The sequence below is a fragment of the Leuciscus leuciscus genome, assembly GCF_965113295.1.
Source record: "Leuciscus leuciscus genome assembly, chromosome: 17".
Lineage (NCBI taxonomy): Eukaryota > Metazoa > Chordata > Actinopteri > Cypriniformes > Leuciscidae > Leuciscus > Leuciscus leuciscus.
The window spans coordinates 6,542,038-6,557,649 of record NC_138741.1 but is presented as its reverse complement, the minus strand read 5'-3'; the positions used below and the strand labels follow the sequence as shown (position 1 = coordinate 6,557,649).

The 15,612-nt window shown below is 41.8% G+C and overlaps 1 protein-coding gene across 2 annotated transcripts in view; it reads left to right on the top strand.

Moving 5' to 3' along the window:
* Positions 1-15,612, top strand: part of eml5 (EMAP like 5) — a 118,530-nt gene that overhangs the window by 67,953 nt on the left and 34,965 nt on the right. For both annotated transcript variants that reach the window (XR_014199321.1, XM_082143714.1), the window contains exons 14-19: positions 1,911-2,097; positions 2,239-2,344; positions 12,787-12,880; positions 14,629-14,729; positions 14,815-15,008; positions 15,096-15,207. Coding sequence is in view for 1 of the 2 variants with exons in the window: in XM_082143714.1 (XP_081999840.1) it covers positions 1,911-2,097; positions 2,239-2,344; positions 12,787-12,880; positions 14,629-14,729; positions 14,815-15,008; positions 15,096-15,207 (794 nt within the window). In the remaining variant the exon portion in view is untranslated. The remainder of the gene's footprint in view (positions 1-1,910; positions 2,098-2,238; positions 2,345-12,786; positions 12,881-14,628; positions 14,730-14,814; positions 15,009-15,095; positions 15,208-15,612) is intronic.

Here is a 15,612-nt window from a genome sequence, read left to right as displayed (position 1 = left end):
CCAGCTAAAAAACAAAAACAAATGTATGCCAGCGCTCTGGGAAGTGCCTGTGTCAGTCCCAAAGTTGAGTCATAGCACCCTTAGGGACTAGCTGTAGACCAGTAGATCACACAAAGTTAAGATGATGTTCTGTGACATTACCAATACCTTTGCCTCTCTGACTCAGAGTGATGCAGATGGACAGCAGTCTTTTCTTTTCACACTTTATATGGCAGACTGATGGTAGTGAAAACTTTCTTATGACATAAGCTCATGCTTTCCAACTACTTGGCGATGAGTTGGAGTGCAGGAAGACAGTGAAAGACTGTCTTCTGCTGTTCACCTGCTGCTTAACATTAGTGTAAAAGTTGTACTGGAAATTGGATTGGGTTGGACTCACAACTCACACAGTTAGCCATCAATTCTTGTCTTTATTGCGTGCTAATCCTTCTGAAGAACACACAGATGAGCTCAAAGGGCTGCAGTGTCAACCACAGCTGAACTGCAAATTTGTATCGTTTGTTTCAAGTGCATCCATAGGTCATCAGATGGATTAAGGGTTACGGATTAAAGTTTAAGAACATGGCAGTAATAGTTGTGATTGCTCAGTGAAGCTGTGCACGGGCTACAGGAGCAGACCTGAATCTGACTTTAGAGGATGAAGAGATGATGGATAGGAGAATATTCACATCAGGTTATTCAATGGTTTACTGAAGCAAGGTCACTGGATAAAATGCAATTTTTTTTGTCTCCATTTATTTGTCCATTTATTGAAATAAGTCGAAACGGCACTAATACATTCACAGTGCTGTAAGCGGAGATGGAAATGACAATGATCATAATCAATTAAAATGATGTAAGGACATTTTTGAAATTTATTTAGGCCAGTGTTGCTTTTCTAAAGCTCAATAAAAGTCATGCTCAGCAGTTCACAAAATGGATACAAATTTCTGTTTTCAAATGTGTATTATAGATTGTACAATTTGTCCGTGCATGTGATTACTTTTTAAATTGTTTACCTCATAATGTTTAATCAAAATAGTCATAACTAGATCTTCCAATAAAAATTACTTCTCTTTAGTGACGTAAGCCAGACTTCTCCGATCATTTATTACGCTTGAACCCCTTCCCTGCTAGTGCACGTTCATTTACCTTCTCTTTTAAATGCAACACCCTCATCTCAAAATTAATCAGCAACCAATGCATAGATTTTTTCTTTTTTGATAATCCATTACACTTACAGTAGATACACATCACAAAATGCAGGAAAATATTATTCACTACCTCTATCTCTTTTTTTAGTCACAACTTATTATTTTTTTATCTGGGAGTCTCTTTGTAGATTTGTAGACATGCAAATTTTAATATTTTAATGCAAAGTATAATAAAACTGTTTCGGTTGTGAACAATGTGTTTTTGTAAGAAGTCAATTGAGTGACTCATTCAGTCAAAAAAAACATTTACTTGTTGCCACATACCTGTTTAAAGAATTGTTTTGGAAAAATTCAGACCAATGAGACTGATAAAAATTCCCAAATTTGGTTAGAAATAATTTAATTCAGATAGATCCGATATATAAAGTGACTCATTCTTGTATAGGGTGACATATGTTTGTGAAAACATTTGCAGTGTTGGTGTGTGTCCTGGTAAACCCTATGTTTGGCAATATCTGAAATCCTTGTCCTTATGGGGACATTTTTTGGTTCCCATGAGGAAAACAGCTTATAAATCAAACTAAGTGATGTTTTATTGAAAATCTAAAAATGCAGAAAGTTTTCTGTGATAGATTTAGGGGATATAATATACAGTTTGTACACATACAAATTATTATGTCCAAAGAAAGTCCCCATAAAACATGGAAACACAACGTGTGTGTGTGTGTGTGTGTGTGTGTGTGTGTGTGTGTGTGTGTGTGTGTGTGTGCGTTTCAGTTACAGAGGTTATGACTGCAGAAGTAACCTCTTCTACACTCAGACCGGTGAGATTGTGTATCATGTGGCGGCTGTGGGAGTGGTGTACAACAGACAGCAGAACACACAGCGCTTTTACCTGGGCCATGACGATGACATCCTCTGTCTGGCCATCCACCCTGTCAAAGACTATGTAGCCACAGGCCAGGTACAGTCAAACTGCACACGTCTGTCTTTGTCGGCAACAGCATACAAAGCAGAGAGGTTTCTCTACTGAATACATCAAAATCGCTTCACATCACCTTTTGGCCTGGGCACTTTAACGTCTGTAAATTTGTTTCTTACACAGGTTGGCCGTGATTCGTCTATTCATATTTGGGAAACAGAGTTTTTGAAGCCGTTGTCTGTACTTAAAGGATTCCATCAGTTTGGGGTTTGTGCACTTGACTTCTCAGGTACGGAATGCTAATGAATACTTTATTAATTGTAACAAACTCAGCTTTTTGTATCACTTTACAAAAAGGTAAATTTGTTAACATTAGTTAACTACATTAGTTGAGATGAACTAACAATGGACAATACTTCTACAGCATTTATAACCTTATTTAATTTTTTACATTTACTTATACATTTTTTGAAACAAATGCTGTATCTGTTCATCTGTTCATCAACAAACAATGTACAAGTGTATTTTTTATTTACTAACATTAACAAATATTGATAAATGCTGTAGAAATTAAATATTATAAATGAGATTTACAAATGACAGGCATCAGCTGCGCTGGTCCAATGCACTGATCTCTTTGAAATGCATCGTCAGATTCAGTTCAAATAATCTCTTTATTTAAAAACTTTTTTCATCCCTGAATGCACTATGTATTGACATGAGTAAGAGGTGGAGATTTCGCTTAATATATATATAATTGCGCTTAAATAAAATCATTCATCCACTAAGTATTGGGTTTAATCCAGTATGCCATCACACTACAGGCTGCAGCGAGGACAGTCTCAAAAAATCCCCACCACTAACACTAACCCTATAGGACCAGATTCTTTTAACATACCTATACCTAACCCTCATAGGAGGGACATGCAGTTAGGCTATCCCTGCATCGGCACAAGCACTAAAACCTAACCCTCACAGGGGACTAGGACCAGATTCTTTTAACATACCTAAACCTAACCCTCATAGGAGGGACATGCAATTGGGCTATCCCTGCATCGGCACAAGCACTAAAACCTAACCCTCACAGGGGATTAGGACTAAATTCTTTCAACATACCTAAACCCACCCGTCATAGGCGATGGTCTTAATTTATATAAGATTGGGCTGTCCCGGTTCTTGAAACAACTATGGAAAAATGGTCTGATGTTAACGCAGGAAAATATACAATGAGATTGGATTTTTGAAGAAAAAGATACAATCAGCGGTATGGGTGGATCAGCCTCAACAAAAACATGCGCCGGCCAGTGCATTTCTGCGTCCTTCCTAATCCAAACTGGATAACCGGTGGAGGTTGTCTGGGGAAAGGCGTTGTCTTTTCACAATCCTTACCTAGCGAGTGCCTTCGGACCTGGGGAGGCTGAGGAAAACCAAAGTATTCCACCAAACCAACCATCGTGGTAGATTAGGAAGACATTTCCTCACTTGGTTCTGAACCGGGTGATCCGGGTGGGAATCGAGTGAGGGAGCGAGAACAAGAAACGAAGTCAGGCTCTTGGTGGAGGCCTGCTCATTTTTCTCATAAGGTTCAATTTCAGCCCGAGCCAGTAAGCTGGCTGGTAGTTTTTTTTTAGTCTTGGGGATTAGCGTGAGAGGGGATAAGAAAGACAACTGTTTTTGGGTGTGCGGGGCTTGGCCAGGATCATCGGGACATGACTCCTTGGGAGTGTGGTTTGATTCGCTGGTCAAGAGTAAACGCAGTTGAAGGTTTCGTGCTCTCTGGCAGGTATGGGTGGCATGGGGTTGTAGGAGATTTAAGGATGGTCCAGTAGATTTTTTTGGTTTGGTTGGTGGAAGATAAGGGGGGTTGAGAAAAAGAGAACGGTCTCTTGGGGGTACGATGCTTGGCCAGGATTACCGAACCATGACTCTAAAGAGTATAGTGAGGTTTGCTGGTCTGGAGTAAAATCCAGTCGAAGATTTCGTACTCCTGGGCAGGGATTAGGAGTAGGGAAAGTGAGTGATAGAGGTAGGTGGGCCTGTAAGAATTGGTCCTGGAGAAGATAAGGAGAAGAGTCTCTTGGGAGTACGATGCTTGGCCAGGATTACCGAACCATGACTCTTCGGAGGGTGGTGAGGTTCGCTGGTCAGGAGTAAATGGTAGGATTTAAGAGGGTTTAGGGGATATTGAAGTGGGATGCTGTATCTGATTGGGTAAAGGAAAGAATAAAATAAAAAAAGGAGAGATGGTGGTTATGATGATGATTATTAATATGATGATAATTATTATTATTATTATTATTAATAATACATTTTCTTTTGGGTCCTTTATAGGTTGAAATGGATAGGGACGATTGTTTCAAGCTCATGGTCAGACAAATACACAAATATCTTAAAATCACTCACCACATCAACAACTTATGAGAAACGGAGGAGGAACCAGGGCCGAGGTCCCTGCAGAAGGTAGCCAGGTGGCTGGGGGTGGTGGTAGTGTCAGCAGCCCCGGCACCCAAAACAGGCTGGAAGATTTACGGGAGTGCTAGCAGGTGAAAGCCTAGACATTGTGAAAGCCTAGACATCCTGAGGAAGCATTATACCTCAACCCAGGAGGAAGTTTTGGCCCAACTGAAGGGAATGGATCTAGAGGAAGAGGAGAGGGCTCTGGAAGTAGGAGTTAGATGGGCCCATAGGAATTTAAAAAACATCCAGGAGAGCTCCGTAAGAATGGCTGTGGGAGATATCAGAAGACTGTGGGTCTGTGAGGGTTAGGCCGTGGCTAGGCCCCTGGATCCTCAGACGGGGGCAGGACCATTAAACCCAACACACAGAGGGGAGTCACTCAAGAGGAGAACACTGGAAGGAAGAGGAAAAGAATGATGGAGCAGGATAAGGAAGAGTCACAGGGGGAGGAAAAGAAGAAAAAATAGGAATCAATGGAATGGAACATGTTCCAAAGGCAGGACCATGGAGGGGGTAAAATTAAGAATTGGTCTCTACAACCAAAGAGACCAATATTGATTTTGGGAAACTCGAATATGGCCAGATTACCCATCGTGTGGGACCAAAGGGTCCAGGTGATGTGCTACCTGGGTGCGCACTGGTCCCACGCGCACTGGCCCCATATCTGACGAAAAGGCAAGTCATGATCCTGAATCAGATTAATTCACACATTATCAGCACTGAGAAGACAATAGACATCCTCCCCAGCCAACAATTTCCAACGGAAATGGACATGACCCATTGGACTCGGAGTACAGGCTGGGCAATGTGGAAGCACTGGTCAGTCCATTTAAACTCATAGGGGAGAGGCACCCATACCCCTTTTCCACCAACAAGAACCGGGTGCTGGTTCAGAGCTAGAGCTATTGCCAGTTCGGAGTTGGTTCGACTGACGAGCTTACTAAGAACCGGTTTGCGTTTCCACCGGCCAGAGAGCCACAACAGAGCTATATCTTACGTCACTGCATACGTATCACGTTGCCCAGCAACGCTAGTACGGCAGCGCCAAACACAAACACACCAGACTTGTTCGAGATGCATCGGCTTCTCGCAGAACGATCAGCACATGAAATCAAAGCGATCAAAAAGCACAAGGAGTCGTATGACCTCCAAACACTCCCGCAGCTCTGATCGGTCCACGCTGCTCCGATGCATCTCGAACAAGGCATCAACAATAATAGACGTTGCGTTACTATGGATGCTCATGGGTTTGCGAAAATAAATCGGCATCCAAACACGGCGAATCCAACGCGTTCGTGCAGCTCGCCGTAACTTACATAGACGGATATTATAATCGAGCTGCTATTAGCTCGACTAGCTGCTATTTAAAAATGGCGGTCACAAGTTTCTCTTCAGTCTTGTTGGCCACGGTAACCCCGCCCCCAGCCTCTGACGCAAGCGGTTCTTTCTTGGCTCCGTTCTAGACCCTGCAATGATTTGGTGCTACTTAAGAACCAGTTTTACTGGTTCGGAGCTGGTGCTTTGGCGGTGGAAAAACAAAGAACCGATTTGAAACTAGGCTCTGGCTCCGAACCAGCACCAGCTCTGCCTTGGTGGAAAAGGGGTACCAGTGAACCAGAGTATGGGGACCGTGGTGAACCTCTCCCAAACAAGAGTAATAAATAAAATGGAGATGTCAGTCTTACAGAGGGAATTGTCCTTCGTCCCTAGAGGCACAGGGATGGGTGGGAATAGATTGGAGGCAGAAGCAGGTTTTACAGAGTACCATAGTCTGTTAAAATTAGCCGGGTTTTTTTGGAGAAGAGGGAGGGACCATCCACGATAAGATCGGGGTGGGAACCCAGCGGGAGTCAGGTGCCGGGAGTAGTTCTGGAGATTATAGAAGAGGATCAGAAAATTATGAAGGGGATGAAGGAAGTCCCGGAAACTTGGAACCTTTCCAAGGGGGAATGGGGGGCCCTGAAAGGACTTAGGGAGGACAGCACCTTGGTGATTAAGCCGGCAGATAAGGGCAGCATTGTGGTCGTCATGAATAGGGGGCAGTATGTGAGGGAGGCCCTGAGGCAACTAGAAGACTGGGAGTTTTACGAGGAATTAGAGAAGCCAATTTATTTGGAGTCAGGGAAATTGATTAAGAGGGAGATACAAATATTACAGAAGAAAGGGACCTTAACCAAAAGGCAAGTCCAATATATCATAGGACAAGATACGCCTAGGGAGAGGAGATTTTATTTGCTACCCAAAATGCATAAGGAGAGGACCATCTGGCCTTTCCCGGATGTCCCTCCTGGGAGGCCGATAGTATCGGATTGTGGGAGTGAGAGTAACGGGATGGCTGAGCTTATTACTTCTTACCTGAATCCACTCTCCACCAGGCACACCAGTAACATTAGGGATACCTATCAGTTCTTGAAGAAAGTCCAGGGGCTGAAGATTAGCCCCCACGCCACGCTCTTCACCATGGATGTGGAGAGTCTTTACACGAACATTGAGTCGGAAAGGAGGCTGGAGGCAGTTAGGAGGTGCTTCCAGCGGTACCCGGAGACTCTTAGAGCTGAGCCTTGCCCGGAACGACTTTGAGTTTGATGGTCTTTATTTCCTCCAGGTTAAAGGGATGGCGATGGGCAAGAGGTTTGCACCGGCTTATGCGAACATCTATATGGCGGAATGGGAGGAGTCGGTCAGATATTTAGATGACTTTTGGGAGTTTAGGGAGTCTGGGAAGGCACGGAGGGGGACTGGCTGGAGTGTGTACATACCTTGAATAAACATCAACCATCCATCCTTGTAAAATACGAATTGAAGCCAGATAGGATTGATTTTCTTGACACAATCGTATACAAGGGACCAGGGGTTTTGGACACCGGTAGACTGGATGTAAAAGTTTTCCCACGCCTTGCTCCATCGGGGCAGCCATCACGATACTCACGTATTCAAAAGGATTGTTAAGGCTCAGCTTATGAGGTTCAGAAGGATTTGCAACAGAGAAAGTGATTGGGTTGCAGCTGTTAAAACCCTGATGGAGACCCTGAGGAGGAGGGGATATTTCAGACAGTTCCTAAGAATGGCGGCGAAAGAGTAGAGAAGAATGGGGGAGGGAGAACCCAAGCCCTCCATAAAAAAGTGCTTCCACTGATTGTTAAATAGTCGGGCACGGCCAAAGGATTGGCCGTGGGAGTAAAGAGAAACTTTTAAACTTTTCTCCCAGGACAAGGCACTGGGGATGCAATATAGGATGGTGGCGGCTTATAAAATGAAGGAATTTGCTGGATATGCTGGTGCACAGCAAACTGGGTCCAGCAAACAATGGAGCTCCAGCCAAAACTCATGAGACCTTGGTGAGAGGAGGACAGAGGGGAGTGCATAGGATCACTCAGGTCATCCCTCTCAACCGTAGTAATTGTGTCTACTTGATCCGATGCTCCTGGTGTGGAATGCGATATGTGGGGGAAACAGGGAACTCTATTCTCACCAGAATGTGGGGACATAGGTCTACGGTGAAGAAAGGGACAGGTCGGAAGGGGCACCTTGTACCACATTTTCAGAGACATGGGGTCCAAAACTTCAAGATATGTGGGCTTGAGCACAATCCAGAATGGGACAAGAAAGAAAGGCAGAAGAGGGAGAGATACTGGATTAGGAAACTGGACACAGGGTTTCCAAAGGGGCTCAATATAAGAAACCGGTGAAGGTTAATAAACGATTTGAAGAAATAATATGGAGTTGTGTCTTTTGTTGAAAGGGGAGTATTCCCCCAAAACGAAAAAATTGTATGGTGGATTGAACTAGGGGATAGCAAGAGAACAGGGAAATCGGGGTATGAAACCGATAAATAATAAATAAATAAAAATGTTTTTGGGGATAGCTAAAGAAGGAATATAATAAGGGGTTAGATTGGAGGGAAGGAGCCACGACCCAAAAGTGTAGAAAGTCCTTGGAGTAGTAGTAAAAAAATAAAATAATTAAAATTATAATAAAAAAATTTATAAAAAGAGATGGTTTCCATGAGAGGAATATATTACCTTGGAGGATGGCCTGAAAAGACATGGATTGGGTGAGTGGGCAGCATGAGTGGATGAATGTTTGAACGAAACAAAAACAGCATGAGCGTGCCGCTAGACGTAGCGCAGTTGTCCACATCTGTCGCTATGGTTACTATGGCAGTACGAGCGGAAACCAGGGATAACGCGGATATTACGTCCTTGACAGGCGTCAAGTGAACATGGACGAGCCATTATTTAAAATTGGAATTTCTCTGAAATTAAAAATCTTTGGGACCTTTTAAGTGAAGAGTGAATGGGGAATGGGGTGAATGGGGAATATGGGGAATGGGGGGAATGGGGAGATCGGGGTTTGAATCCAGCACTTAAAAAGAAAAAAAAAAGGTGCTTTTTTTAGGTGCTAATGGATTGGATAACAGGGAGATTATTCGTGATAGGGAGGATTAATTAGATGGTTGATAAGTCATAGGTTATGAGACAGGGGAGAGATAGGAAAACTGGAGAGGTTTTGGATGGGGAGTAGTGGTTAGAGAGGGTGAGGGAGAAACAGGGAGACTTGAGTTCGAAACCAGCACCAAAAACAAGTTTTGGATCAAAGCTACATTATGTAAGATTTTTGTAATAAAATATCCAAAAATGAAGTTGAATACTTACAATATCCCAAAAGGTCCCAAAGATTTTTAATTTCAGAGAAATTCCAATTTTAAATAATGGCTCGTCCATGTTCACTTGACGCCTGTCAAGGACGTAATATCCGCGTTATCCCTGGTTTCCGCTCGTACTGCCATAGTAACCATAGCGACAGATGTGGACAACTGCGCTACGTCTAGCGGCACGCTCATGCTGTTTTTGTTTCGTTCAAACATTATGGACCATGGCAAGCAGACTTTGGGACAAATGGTGAACTAAAACGAGGATCAATATCAGCGTGGCTTTTTCGAGATGCCGAGAGCTCCACGTCCATGACAAACTTGGACTTGACAGAGACGTCTTGCATGTACTTTATTAGACTGGAGAGCAAATGTACATAAAACTAATCAATGTTATATAGCTCTACATGATGAAATGTTAGAATATGATCAGTATGTTATTCTAATGTCTAGCTTACTGCTAGTCTCATACAACCAACAAACTAACACATTGAATAATATAACTTTCAACACATTCAAATGCAGTTTAGTGTGATATTGTAAACCAAGTGAAACAGCACTGCATTGCCTCACAAGTTTCATTCATCTAATAAACTGACCTGTGTGAGTATTAATTCAGCACTTGCGGGTAGTTCGGTAGAATGAAATGTCCTTATTCCTTAATATCCGCGGGACTCGCGTGTGGCGCTGATATCTGTCTCTCATTAGCAATCACGACCTGCTTCATACCAGTCATGTTAAAACATCAATGCATTCACTCATCCATAAACATTATAAGATCCTTCAGCATTACGACAAATTCCATAATTCCATTTATACTCATCAACCTACGCCTTTGTTATTGTAAGAGGTTAGCGACCCCTAGCGTTGAAAAAAGTACATATTGTAGCTTTAAATGCTGGCTGGTTAAAATATAATGTTGGAGGAAGAGGTTAAGGTATGGGGATGAGTTACGGGAATAAAAATCGAGAATTGAACTGCGAAATAATATCATGCAAGCTCAGGGAAAAGATGGTTGGTTTAAAAAAAACGATGGGTTGGAGGAATTGGAAAAAAAGGATTGTGGATATGAGGAATTGGGCATACCAGGAGTGTGATAGTTGGTGTAGGAGGAGAAGGGGGGTAAAAAGATGGAGGTTAGTTAGGGCATAAGTTCTTTACGGTTACGGTTACTGGTAAGTGTGATGTCTGTTGAGAGTTTCATATGCTTTAGGGGTGATAATTGGTAGAAGCATGGTACTAAGGTACCCGCCAATATGAGCCCTGTAACACAGGACCTTTCTGGGTGACCTTGGATACGTTGCGGTGTTAACGAAGGGGTCACTTGGGAAGGGAGGTAGGTATCCAACCTCTCTGACTTCACTTGGACAGCACGCAGAAAAGGTGGCCTGGGGTTGAATGGCCGTAACTGGAACCCGATTTTCTATCGATGACTATCATTAGTGGGTAGATAATTAGTTGGTTGAGGTTGTTGGGTAGAGGTGGAGGGTTTTTGCTTGGAGATACATAATAATGATGATATTAATGTTCATAGTTTTTTAGGAAGGGTGGCAGCTCTGATAGGGATGGGAGGAATTTGGTATTGAAACATGGGTATGGTATCTGGGTTGACTGGGAGGAGGTGGACAATTGTGAAAAAAATCGGGACTAAATAGGGTGGCTAGAACGGTGTTGGTCTTATTAGTTTAATTTTGTCAGCCATCCTGGGTCATGAGATTAATAGAAGACTTTGGCTAGGGAAAGACACGCCAAGGATTGATCCCCTTTGGCGGGCCGCCTCAGAGGAGGGTGTCTGGTGTTTAAAGAGCCGAAACACCCAATGATCCTGAGATACACCTGTGAAGATGTGTTCTTTGGATGAATAGGGTTAGACCGATTGTTTTATAAACCAGTTGGTGTTGTTCTGGTTTTTAATCCTTTTCCTAACCCATTGTCATAGGGGATTGGGCTCCGGTTGAAATGCTATTATACCATTAGGCTTAAACATACCTTAACCTAACCCTCACAGGGGGGGGGAAGTAATTAGGATGCAATTGGGCATCTGCACAAGCACTAAAACCTAACCCTCACAGGGGACTAGGACCAGATTCTTTTAATATACCTAATCCTAACCCTCATAGGAGGGACATGCAATTCGGCTATCCCTGCATCGACACAAGCACTAAAACCTAACCCTCACAGGGGACTAGGACCAGATTCTTTTGACAAACCTAAACCTAACCCTCATAGGAGAGACATGCAATTGGGCTATCCCTGCATCTGCACAAGCACTAAAACCTAACCCTCGCAGGAGATTAGGACAGGATTCTTTTAACATACCTAAACCTAACCCTCACAGGAGGAAGACATAATTAGGATGCAATTGGGCTACCCTGCATCTGCACAAGCACTAAAACCTAACCCTCACAGGGGATTAGGACTAAATTCTTTCAACATACCTAAACCCACCTGTCATAGGCGATGGGCTTAATTTATATAAGATTGGGCTGTCCCGGGTCTTGAAACAATCATGGAAAAATGGTCTGATGTTAACGTAGGAAAATAAACCGATTGTAATTGTTGAAAACTAAGGGAACAATAAGATTGTTTTTTTTTTGAAGAAAAAGATACAATCAGCGGTACGGGTGGATCAGCCTCAACAAAAACGTGCCGACCAGTGCATTTCTGCGTCCTTCCTAATCCAAACTGGATAACCGGTGGAGGTTGTCTGGGGGAAGGCGTTGTCTTTTCATAATCCTAACCTTACACCTAACCCATTTTTCAATACCAGGTATAAGAAATATTGTTTATTGAACAATAATAATGAATTACCAATAATAGTCATTATACAAGTGTATGAAATTTTTACAATAGGAAATAGACAATCAAACAGTTCAGTCATAAATAGGCTACAAAGGAAGCACTCTATAAGCGCTTTAAAGTTAAGTAAAATATAATTGTTATAAAGGTAGGTAAAAACATTGCATTTGGCAGATGTTTTTATATCAAACGCGAATTGATTATTTAAGGTATATACATTTCTATCAGTTCTTGCATTCCCTGGGAATCGAATCCATGGCCTTGGCGGGCGATGCAAGCACCATGCTCTACTGTATTCTTGCACATACAGACTTTTGACTATGCCACATAATCTTGTCCATTTGGAAGCTCATTCTAGCCTAGAACCGTCAATTTATGCAGGAAATTGCATGTGATTGACATGTAATACTACTGATCACATTTATTTCTTTTTATGACAAACTAGTGGTATTTCTGAAATTGCTGAAACACTCTGTGAACAAATCTACAATTTATATTAAACTATACATATTTCTTGATTAAAATCAGTGAGTCAGGTGTATAGAAGAGCTTCTATTGACAAAGTAAAAATAGCAAAGCCTCCAAGTATCTGTCAATGTCACAGGCCTAAACATAAATGATTATTCTTATTAGATCCCATCAAACTGATATTTCCACTGGAGCAATGTCTTTGTTAGCTGTCACATCGTATTACTTGAGATGTCTTGTTTCATTGTTAGCAGGGTGAAGATGGTATAAAGTCATAATGACATTACTTGATTTAGATGCTGTTATTTTGCCTGATGTTGAGTGATATCAGAGCGGTATGATGTCTGTCTCTGCAGCGGATGGGAAGAGGCTGGCTTCAGTGGGTCTGGATGACAATCATACCATCGTCCTTTGGGAATGGAGGAAAGGAGAGAAGCTCTCCACCATCCGGTGAGTGAATTAGGCATGCAAGTTTTCTGGCTTGTAGTGCATGTTTGCTAGCTTGGGGCAAGTTATAGTGTACTCCTAAAACTTCTAAAAGCTGAGAAATTCACAGTATTTATCTTAAAGAAAAATGGACAAAAATATTGATATATACAGTATGATCTTGTATACAGAGACGTATATAAAATGTTGTCCAATAAAATGGTGTCTAAAATTATGTCCCTCCCCCAATACTACCTGTTTACCTACTTTCCAGGCTGTTTTCTAAACTAAACCCCTTGAATATTTAAAAAAACAAACGGTAATTTGATATCTAAATTGCACTCATCAAACTATTTATTGGGGATTAAAGAGAAATGTTGTGTTTCCTTCACCAAGCAGCCAAATTCTTTGAAATACATTTTTTCCCAGATAAACTTTATTATTTTGTCATGCAAAATGTATATTTACATCCTCTAATATCTCTCTATATATATATATATATTGGTATCAGTCCATTTCTGCAGATTAGCATAGCAGCACTTCTGCATGACATTATTCTGTTTATCATGCAGTCTTTATCTTAGCATGATCATTACCTCAGGAGAAATCGCCTTTTCACAGTGATTTTCATGATACGACTGGTTTATGTTTCATCCTTCTGTCAGAATGTAGTGTTAGTTGTTAAATAAAGTTGTGTGAAGTCTGATAAGGATATTTTTTCAAATGAAAAATTTCTTAAATTATAATACGACGATGATATTATCTCATGATTTCTTATCAGTCTCTGTAAATTAGTATTGTTAAAGTGCCCTTTATTATGCTTTTTTTGGGGGGGGGGGGGGGGGGGGGGGGGTGTATTACCGTTCATGTAGTGTGTTATATAGCTGTTTGTGAATGTAAAAGATCTGCAAAGTTTAAAAGATCAAAGTGCATGATACATTTCTTTATTGTCTCACTAAAGAAAGAACTGGTTCTGAACTGCCTAAAATGAGTTGTCAGTAATTCCAATATTTCTTCCTACACAAACATATGTAGGTTTGTAACAAATTTGCATAATGTCAGATTATGAACCTCAGTGGCTGCCGGCCATCGACGTCTACTTTGATCTGCCCTCAAACACTGTATTTGCTGCTGAGGCCTGGAAGACTTTAGGTGTGTTCGACTTGAAGCTTGATGTAATCATTATCAAGTAATCATTATTATTATTGCTCAAACATAGGTTTGAGATTTGAGATTTCCCTCTAAATATTAAACAGGAAATCCCTGGCAAGTAGTCACAACGTACTAGCACTGTGGTGGCAACGACTTTATACTTCTCAAGAAAATCTAGTATAGATGCACCTATGCTACCGTTACAAGCAACTACAGCCCTTTACCATGGTAAAACAGTGTAATGTACATCCTCTCAGGGATTATTATACCTCCTCTTACAGTCTGAAGCGTTTGTATTCCCCTGTCTGTATGCTCTTGAGTTCAGCGACTCTTCCCCGGGGCTTTCTCTGGTCGAGAGGATGCTTGTGCGGGTGGAAGTAAATAGGGCCTGACAGTGCAGTCACTGCTCAGTGCTCTGCCCGCTCCACATCGGGCCCTAGTGCTAAACCACAGACAGACAGCCACTGTCCCCTGGCACTCAGACAGGTCAATTACAGCCCTACAGTGCCCGCTGTGAACCTTTAAACCCATCAAAATCAGTAGGGGCTGTTCGATTCATCCTTTTTAGGTTTCCGCAAAAGAATCATAACACATCAAATGTCTCTCTTTTTGATTTAAAGGGGAAGTAAGGACAAAATATTTGTCATTAAAATCAACCCGTACGTGCCAGACAAACTGATCACCGCTGGAGTGAAACACATGAAGTTTTGGCATAAAGCAGGTAAGACTATAAACTTTTTGTGAAATATGTGAATCACTGTACACTGTAGATCTGAGGTCATCTCACAAACCATTGATGTTCTCAGGTGGCGGACTGATTGGGAAGAAGGGCAGCATGGGAAAAACCGAGACCATGATGTGTGCGGTGTATGGCTGGTCTGAGGAAATGGTGTTCTCGGGAACCTGCGCTGGAGACATCTGCATCTGGAGAGATATGTTCTTGGTGAAAACCGTCAAAGCTCATGATGGGCCTGTTTTCAGCATGCACGCCCTGGAGAAGGTATCAGATTTAGCTTCAAACCGTAAACAGGAGTCACTTTCTCTTTAAATGTGCTTAGAAATGAAATGCGAATATATTGTTGCTAAGGGTTTCGTGACTGGTGGAAAAGATGGAATTGTGGCTTTGTGGGATGACACGTTTGAAAGATGCCTCAAGACATATGCCATTAAACGATCGGTGCTGGCCCCAGGATCCAAAGGTGAGGACGTCACTTGCATTTTGCACTTTACAAATTACACTTACTTAAGGAACAGAATACCGTGAGATAATCAGACTTAAAAGGATAGTTCACCCAAAAATGAAAATTCTGTCATCATTTTCTCACCCTCAAGTTGTTCCAAACCTGTATGAATTTCTTTCTTCTGCTGAACACAAAAGAAAATATTATGAAGAATGTCGGTAACCAGACAGTTGATGGAGCCCATTGACTTCCATAGTATTTTTTTTTCCTACCATGGAAGTCAATGTGGCATATAAACTGATTGGTTACCCATAATCCTCAAAATATCATCTTTTGTTTTCAGCAAATAGGGCTTTTTAGAGAGTGTATCTATAATACATTTTATTTTTCTTGCATAAATCAGGTTTATGCTTAAAACAAGAA